This window comes from Nannospalax galili, unplaced genomic scaffold (genome assembly GCF_000622305.1).
Source record: "Nannospalax galili isolate Female #2095 unplaced genomic scaffold, S.galili_v1.0 scaffold1569, whole genome shotgun sequence".
NCBI classification, from domain to species: domain Eukaryota; kingdom Metazoa; phylum Chordata; class Mammalia; order Rodentia; family Spalacidae; genus Nannospalax; species Nannospalax galili.
Window position 1 is genome coordinate 991752 of NW_008360051.1, and position 9076 is coordinate 1000827.

Genomic DNA, 9076 nt, shown 5'->3' on the forward strand with positions numbered 1-9076 from the left:
TCAAAGTCTTTGAAGTGCAGCACTAGCATGTCTGTAAGATTAAGTCATTCACACTAGTTCAAATACAAGCAAAGGAATAGTTCAGCACATTAAAATGCCACGCTGGAGTAATTTAGCATGTTAAAAGGCCACAATGGCAGCCTAACATCTTCTGACTCAAGTCCATATCCTCTTCATTTAAGCTTGGTAGGCCAAGGGAGTAGCAGGACTTGTCTTGTTCTGGGCACCAGCTTTCCTTTGCAATTTTAAGGACTTACTTGGGACCAATGACCACACCCAGTGCACGGCCAGCGTGGGAGTCACTTAACATTCCCTGGCGCGGGTCCCATCAGTTCTGTTCGGAATTAAGAATGCCGGTGCCAGGGGGGAAGAGAGGCAGACCCCCTGCGCGCAGCAAAACTGCAGGTTTAGAGCCTGGTCACCGGCCAGGCAGCGGGACCAGGGAGGGAACCGCTGGGTCGCTGTCCCACCCGGTGACCCCAGAACCAGCGGAGGGCCTGGGAACTCCCAGCTCCACCCATCCTCAGCCCGGCTAGGCGCCGCGGCCGCCCACCGGAAGCGAACCCGGAAGACCCGCCACGTCGGAGGTGCTGGCTGACGTCACGCGCCGACATCACTCGCCCGCCTTCCGGCGATGGGTGGTGCGGGGCCGGCACGAGGAGGCGGGGTGGGGGCGGGGCTCAGGGCCGCCCGGGCTGTGCGGGGTAGGTGGGCACGGACCAGGGGACTACGGGTCGGGGTTGGGCTCAGCGCGCTCCAGACAAAGGAGGTTCGGCGGAGGCCGGAAACTGAACGGAGGGGCCCGGCTGAGCGCAGCTGGCGGATCTTTGGCTGTCGGGGGGTCTTCGTGGCCGCCTGAGGCTCTGCGGGCCGGAGCCCAGCCCGGGCTTCCGATCCCCGTCCGCCCGGAGCCCAATCAGGGCTTCCAAGCCCAGTCCGCCTGTCCGTAGCCCGACCTTCCGATCCCCGTCCACCGGCCCGTAGCCAGGGCTTCGCCGGCTTTCCGAGGCTCCGCGGCTCCCGGTCGCCGTCGCCCCTGCCCCACCGCTGGAGGTGCCGAGCTCTGCCCAGAGAGCTCGCGGCCCACCCGGGGCTCATGATGGGGTTGATCTTCGCTAAACTGTGGAGCCTCTTCTGCAACCAAGGTGAGGACGACGGGGCTGTGCGGCGGGGACGCGGTTGAGGCGGCGCTGGGAAGTGCGGGTGTAGACCCAGACAGTGCTCAGGACAGAGCGGGGCAGAGGGGACTGAGCACGGGAGGCCGGAGTCAACGCCGGTGCAGATCTTAGCCTAGCAAGGTGGAAAACCCCAGGCGTGCCTGCGTTCCCCTTGCGGGTCTTCCCTATGTCAGTGAAGCATCCTTAGGTCCAGTTAGCCCTGGGAAGGTGTCCATCCAGAACCCCGAACTTCCCTGATAGGAAACATCAGTTTAGCTTTGTTTTCCACCCTCTTGTCCGAACCAGCGCATCTTCCCGTTGTCTCTGACTTGGCTCAGAAATGTTCTATACAGATGCTCAGGTTCTTGAAATTTTCTCACACACACATACCCCCTTCGTAGGCGTTAAAAAACCAGCTAAATGCTTTCTGTTATGTGTAAGATGTTACGTGTCCATAATTAGTCTTAGAACAGGAGACACCTATGAATGGCAAGTCAAAAAAGCCAAGAAGTTGTAAAACCTGTTCTGAGTCAGTGTGGTGCGGTGTCTTGAGTCGGTAACTATAGAAAGGGGGCCCATGGTAAAATCTGGGGCATGTTTTTTGTAGCAGAATGATTTCCTAGAATTGAAACCAGTTTTAAGTTTTGTTTTGTAGGGCATGATTTATAAACCAGTGTAGTTTTTATGATGGCACCAGTTCCTTACCAGTAAGGTGCACGTCGGGTTTTTTGGATTTAAGTCACTTGTTCTGAGGTTAGTTTTCAAGCTTATCAATATAGAGACATACACGGATACTAACACCTGTGTGTATGTGTATGCAGATGCCACGATGAAAAGCCCTTTTTAAGTGGCTCAGAGTGGCCAGAGTTCAACTCCATACAGATGTTACTCATAAATTTGATATTTATTTCAGCAACGTATATTTTCTAATGCTTGCATTAGTTTGCTGTGGGAAGGAGTATTTCAGTACATAACTAAAGGTGTAATGACTGGTGTCACCTCTTTATCATTCCCCAGAACCTAAGAAATTACTGAAGTTGTTGGGTTTTTTAATACTCTGATTATTGTGGTAACCATTTTTTTCACTGGAGGATTCAATTCCATAATCAGACTGGGAGGGAAAAAAAGATGAAAAGGGAACTCACAGAAGATGATGAAAAGAGATAGACTGCTTTTTATCCTCAAGTAATTGTTCAGGCGTCCTAAATCCACACTGCTTTAGACTTGCTCTTTTTTTTTTTTTTTCTGTCTTTTTGAGACAGGGTCTCCCTGTAGCCCCAGCTGTCCTGGAACTTACTATGTAGACCAGGCTGGCCTTTAACTCACAGAGATCCGCCTGCCTCTGCCTCCCAAGTGCTGGAATTTAAGGCGTGTGCCACCACGCCCGGCTAGACTTGCTCTTTTAACTTTCCTATTGAAATTTTAGAGCTACTGGTTGTATCATTACATTTTCTCATAGTCTGTAAACCAGCCCTCAAAATTAGACATAATAAATAGGATGATTAAGAATAAACAAGAAACAGTGGAGCACACTTTAGTTCTAGCAGAGGTAAGGTATGCTTGGACTTATGTTGAGCAGGAGTTTAGGACATGCAAAGTAAACTGAGTTAAATAGGCTGTATTATTGTAGGCAAATGGACTAATGAAAAGAGAGTACTCAAATAAATTAGGTACACTTAAGGAAGCTGAGCATAGTTAACTTTGTATAGACCTATATTGCTTCTTGGGTTAAAGAGATGAGATTGGAGAGGTAAGCAGGAAATGAGATCACCAAGAGCATTATATGTTGACTGAGACAGTAGACAGACTACAGCAGGTAGTAGACCCTTTGAAGAGTTTGGTCATTAGATGTTAATGAGTAATGGGGTCAGAGTCATGTCTCAGCCTGGAATTTTTGTTTTCTGTATCAGCAGAATTAACTTCCAGTTTTGACATTTCCTTTTTATCAATACACACTTTTTATTCGGAGGTGCCAGTTTGAGTTGTATGTTGGAATAAAATGTCCCAAGTCTTCACTCTTCCAGCCAGGTCAGTGGGTTAGGGTGTGGTAGGCTCCAAGACCATTCTGAGGTGCACCCAGTGTTAAGGAACTACCAGTAACTTACAGAAGCTTCTTTCCCTTATATCTCATTCAGTATTTGCTCATTTTAAAAATTTTATTTATTATTTTTATTTTATGTATATGCCTGTATTGCCTGCATGTAGGTAAGTGCACCCATACATGGTGTCATGCAGTGCCTGAGGAGGTCAGAAGAGGCTGTTGGATCCTGTGGAACTGGAGTTATGGACAGTTGTTAGCTGCCATGTGGGTGCTGGGATTCGAATCCAGGTCTTCAGCAAGGACAACCAGAGTTCTTAACCACTGAGCCATCTCTCCGGCCCTATTTCCTCATTTTTTTTATCTGGGTTTTGTAGTTTGTTTAAAGAGCCCCAAGCATGTTTTCATATGTGATATATCTGGAATTGAGGATCATAAACCATGCATTGTCTATGTTGGTAGGCTGATTATTTTGACATAATTATCATTGGAGGAAATAATTTCAAAATCTGATTACCTTTGCAAGTATTTTATATGTCTGTATGGTTGCATTTTTTTTTTTTTAACCTTTTATGTGTATGAGGGTATTGCCTGCGTATGTGTGAGTGATATCTTTAAAGCTTATTTCTGAAGTTTTGCTTTTTTTTTTTATTTTATAACTTTCACAGGCATGGTCTTTTTCTCTTTGTTATGACTGTACGTACTTGTCATCAGGGTTTGCTTTTACCCAGAAAGATAGATGAAAGGAAATTTTAATTGTAGTTTGTTTTCGTAATCAAATGGCAATAAGATCTTGAGTTCATTATCTAAATGCTCTCATCCTCTTCAGCACCTTGCACGCTGTCATCTTGAACACTGGTCCTGCTCTCCAGGAGCCCTAGACTTACTTTTCACCCTGACTGCTCAGATACTGTCCTAACCTGTTAACTTTGAGCTAATTCTACTTTTCTTTTTTAAATGTTTAAAAAATTTTTTTATGCGTATGAGTGTATTGCCTGCATATATGTGAGTGCACTTGTGTCGTGTAATGCAGCGGAGGTCAGAAGAGGGCATCGGATTCCCCTGGAACTGGAGTTAAGGATGGTTCATAGCTGCCATGAACTGCTGGGTGCTGGGAATCGAACCCGGGCCCTCTGCAAGAGCAGTCAGTGCTTTTGACCGCTGAGCCATCTCTCCAGCCCCCGCTAATTCTACTCTTAATTGTGGACTTTTGCTGGTTTCAAACACATCAGACAAAATCTGTTCCCTGTTTTCTAGAATGTATTTTTATCCATCCCTTTGCGAAGTCACCTCCATTAATTTCATTGGGATTTCTGATCAAGTCTTGCTAGTTAGAGAGGCTTCCCTTGACAGCTTTTTCAGAAATAGGCCTCTCTGCCCTAGCATTAACTCTACGTAATTACTGGTTTCTGGGTAATGTTTATCACTGCTTATAATTGTATTATAAATTTCTTTGTTGTCTTTTTTTACTCAGTAGAAATGATCTCCTTGGGGCATGGACTTTTTTTTTTTCCTTTTTAAAAATTTTATTTACTATTTTTATTTTAGGTGTATGAGTGTATTGCCTGCATGTATGTAAGTGGACCCATGTCCTGCAAAGCCTGCAGAGACCAAAAGTGGGCATCCGATCCCCTGGAACTGGAGTTACCGACAGTTGTTAGCTGCCATGTGGGTGCTGGGACTCAAACCACTGGAAGAGCAGCCAGTGCTCTTAACCACTGAGCTATCTCTCCAAGCCCCACTTTTTTCCTCTTCTTCCTCTTCCTCTTCCTCCTCCTCCTCCTCTTCTTTTTTTTTAATGTATTAGTTTTTTGCCTGCATGTATTTATTTAAGTGCACCCATATATGCACTTGGAGATCAGAAGAGGGTTTCAGATCCCCTGGAACTGGAATTACAGATGCTTGTTAGCCACCGTGTCTGCTGGGAACAGAGCCCTGGTCCTCTGCAAGAGCAGCCAGTGCTCTTAACCGCTGAACCATCTCTCCAACCCTGGTGAACTTTTTTTATTTACTGTTTTGTTCACAGTGCCTGGTGTGTATACTCATTTTTGGTTTTAGTTTTTGGTTTCATTTAATTCAAACATCAAATTTTGTATCATAGTAACATACACTATATTTAAAAAGTGAAATGGTGTTAAAGTCTTAATGTTTGAATAGTCTTTAAACTCAGCCTTTTATCTGGGGCCATAGTCCATATTTCTGAATATGTCTAGATGGGAATTTTACGTTATCATTTATCCTGTTAGGATAAATGCCTGCTTCCCCCTCTCTCTGTCATGGTGTTCCAGACCTGACTGAGTTTTCATTAGTGTGATTATAAGGTTTTGTTACTACTCAGCCGTAGTTTGCTATAATTATATATCCTTTTATTCCTACAACATTTTGCCCTTAAAGTAAATAATTACATGATTGTCTTAGTTTTCTTTGTACATTTGGTTGAGGTTTTAAATTATGTGGATGTATTTATATTTCTCTTTAAGTTAGTATGTAGCAAGGCAATTTCTAAGACACACACACACACACACGTGTGTGTGTGTATATATGTATATGTTTATATGAATGATTAGTTTTCTACAACACTGCTGTTATCTTTCAGAGTTCTTATGCTGTTTGTATGCTCTTGCCAGAAGTGTTCCAAATCCTCAGTAGCAGTTGCTGGTATCAGTGTTTTTAATGTTTGGTATTCTGTTGAATGTGTAGTTTATGTGATTATAACTTTAATTGGCACTTTTCTGGTGACTACTGGCTTTGCCATTTGTCATGTGCTTGCTTGCTTTTGTAGATAGTTTAAACCCTTTGCCCATTAAAATTTTTTGATCTTTTTTTTATCATGTCACTTTAGGAATTATTAATATACTCTGAAATCGAGTTGCTAGATGCATGTTATGTGAATATGTTCCCTCAGTCTGTTGCTCCCCTAAACCTCTGGGCATTGAGCACGGTAAGTAACTGCTTTTGCCACTGAGGTGTATCCCAAACACCCTTTATTTTTGCTTTTCAACTAGAGCTTGCTCTATGACCCTGGCTGGCCCACTCAATGTGAGTCCACAGTGACCTCAAGCTCACGGTAATCCTCCTGTTTCAACAGCCTTCTGGGTGCTGGAATTCTAGGTGTGCACCACAATGCCAGCTTCCTATTTATTTTCTCGATGAGGATTTTATTAAGCATAAATGTCCAGTTTTTATGAAAAATTTTGTCTATCTCTAACAAAGTGTTTGAGCATGTGTGTGTGTACATGTACTCGCCTTGCCAGGTATGGGTGGAAACCAGAGGTTGCTCTCAGGGTGCCTTCTCTGTAGCTTTCCACCTTATCTGTTGAGACAGGGTGTCTCCCTCTGAACTTGGCTTTCACTGCTTTGCCTAGGCTGTCTGGCCAGTTAGCCGCTGGGATCTCCTTGTCGGTCCCCCCCCCTGCCCCCGCCCCATTCCACTACCCCAGTGCTGGGGCCATTGATGCCGGCTACCATGCCTGACTTTTACAGGAGGGCTGCAGATCCAGCTGAGTCCCCACACTCACTGAGCCTTCTCCCCAGCCCTTAGAAAGTGCTTTTAAATGGCTCTACTCTTTTGACAGCGTCAAGGCACCTGCTCCATCCGTCCAGAAGCCGTAGCTAGTCTGCTGACGTCTGTGATAGACCTCACATTATTTTAAGGTTATGATGTGAATAGGGATTAGGTTTCGTTATTTTTTCACATGAACATCTGCTCATTCCAGCATGATTTTCTGAAGATATTTTTCCCCAAGTGGATTCCTTTGGAACTCTTGTCAAAACTCAGATGGCCATAAGAAAGGTCTTATTGCTCTGTTTTTCTGGTCTTTCGCATTGATCTTCTTTGGGCCTTAAGGTGAGTGTGGAGTATCGTAGAGTCTGTGAACTCATCCCTTGAAGGAAAGCATTTTAGTATTCTGTTTTGTGTTGTGCTACCTACTGCTGTTTATTTCCTTCTACCTGCTTTGGATTTGCTTTTTTCTTTTTTCACTAAATTCTTAAGGACAGGGCACAATGGTATTGTTATTGGTTTTTCAAATATAAACATTTCAAAGTTGTTCTAATGCAACACTATTCCACTAGTTTTAATGTGTGCTATTTCAATATTAGGTTTATAGTATTTTTACTTTTTTATATGATTTTCCTTTTGACCTCTGGATTGCTGATGTCTGTTTAGTTTGCACATAATTGTGGAGGTTTTGTTTAGTATTGTTTTGCTTTGTTTTCAGTTTAATATTGGTTCCTGATGTAATTGGAAATAAGCTGCAAGATTTCCATTTATGATCTGTTTGGGTCTATATACTATTTACATCCGGAAAAAAATGTATTCTTCACTTGTATAATGTTCTGTAAATGTTCATGAAGATTGTTGTCAGTCTTGTATCTTTGTATCTAAACATGTATCTCTTTCACAGAGCAAATTGCCCAGTCTGTTTTTTTTTTTTCTTAGTCCATTGTGACATTTCCCCTCTTAGTGTAATCTTTGGTCCAGTTTTGACTGGAATGCTTAGTGGAATGTATCAGTGTGGCTCAATTTATGATGCTTGTGTAGTAAGGTCTGCGTCCTTCAGTTTTCTTTGCCTCATCAACTTTTATTTTTGGTTGTTACATTTCACATTTTAGAGTTCAGTGATTGGGGGGGGGTTCCCTTATTGATTTTTCACTTCTTTTCACAGTTCTCAATGTTTAAATATTTTGGAGGCTCTCAGACATTAGTACTGTATTTATACCATTTCTGTCTTCCTTCCCCCCTCCAGCTCTTCCCACCCCACCCCACATACCTGCTGTGTGCATTTAGTTGTGCTTGCATATATGTGCTTGGGCCTGAGTGCTTGGGATTGGATAACCTCAGGAAACTCCCTGGAGAGAACTGGTTCTTCTCTGTCCCTCAGGAGCCATTAATTTTTGAGCTCTTCATCAGAGGCGGAAGCTTTTGAAATTTCCCCTGCCCGCCTTGTCCTGTCAGGTAGTGTCATCATCCAGGCCTTGTCTAGGCGACCATATTGTAAAGAGTCATGGGTGCAGCACTCCTGACATTTCTAGAAGACACTGTCTAGCAGCACGTGTGTCAGCCCTGCCCCCTTCGATGGTGTTCCCTGAGCCTTAGGAGTAGAGGTTGCATTGTAGATGTGTCCGTTGGGGCTGATACATCAGTTGGGCCTGGCCTCACACACTTATCCTCTGCTTTTCAACCAGTAGTGGAACTTTGTAGTAGTCTTGATCTGCAGCAAAAAGGAAGCTTCTTTCTTCTTGCAACAGATGGCGATTAACACAGTGACTGGTCACTGTAGAGACTAAGACTCTGGAGTACTTAGTTAGCCCTTAATAGGACACCTGTATCACACTCTCTTCTCCCAAGGCTCTGGGATCATTGGAAGATGGGATGGAAAGATTGTAAGGACCAGAGGTGGTGAATGACTATGAGGAAACTTTGCAGACAGTAGGACAGTTGCTCATAAACTCACAGAAATTATGACAGCATCTACAAGACTTATACAACCTCAAACCAGACAAAATCCCAACCTGGAGAGGAGGTGACGTAAGAAGCCCAAATTTGAGCTGAGGAGCTGTTGGCAACTGATGGCTGCTGGGGGTGGGGGGATCAGTTTTTTTTACGAGAATGCTGGGTAGATTGACCATGTTCTAGAGGATGGACCTACACCCACGAACATTTGAGGATACAAATTAGGCCTGAAAAAAAAATAATAGAGGACATGAAATCAGGTGGGGGTAGTAAAATGGGGGTGGAAATGGGTGAGGGGATCTGAATAGGATCAAAATGCATTTTATGAAATTCCTAAAAAATCAATAAATGGTTCAGAAATACCAAGACAAGTTAGAGATGTGTGTGTCCATATATATATATATATAAATAATATAAATGGTTTTA

At 43.8% G+C, this 9076-nt stretch overlaps 1 protein-coding gene across 1 annotated transcript in view; it reads left to right on the plus strand.

Moving 5' to 3' along the window:
* The first annotated feature begins 672 nt into the window (after window positions 1-672).
* The window catches only part of Arl5b (ADP ribosylation factor like GTPase 5B), a 33727-nt gene continuing 25323 nt past the window's right edge, over window positions 673-9076 (plus strand). Inside the window, exon 1 of the mRNA XM_008824125.3 lies at window positions 673-1145. Within this exon, the coding sequence (XP_008822347.1) occupies window positions 1097-1145 (49 nt within the window). The 5' untranslated portion in view covers window positions 673-1096. The remainder of the gene's footprint in view (window positions 1146-9076) is intronic.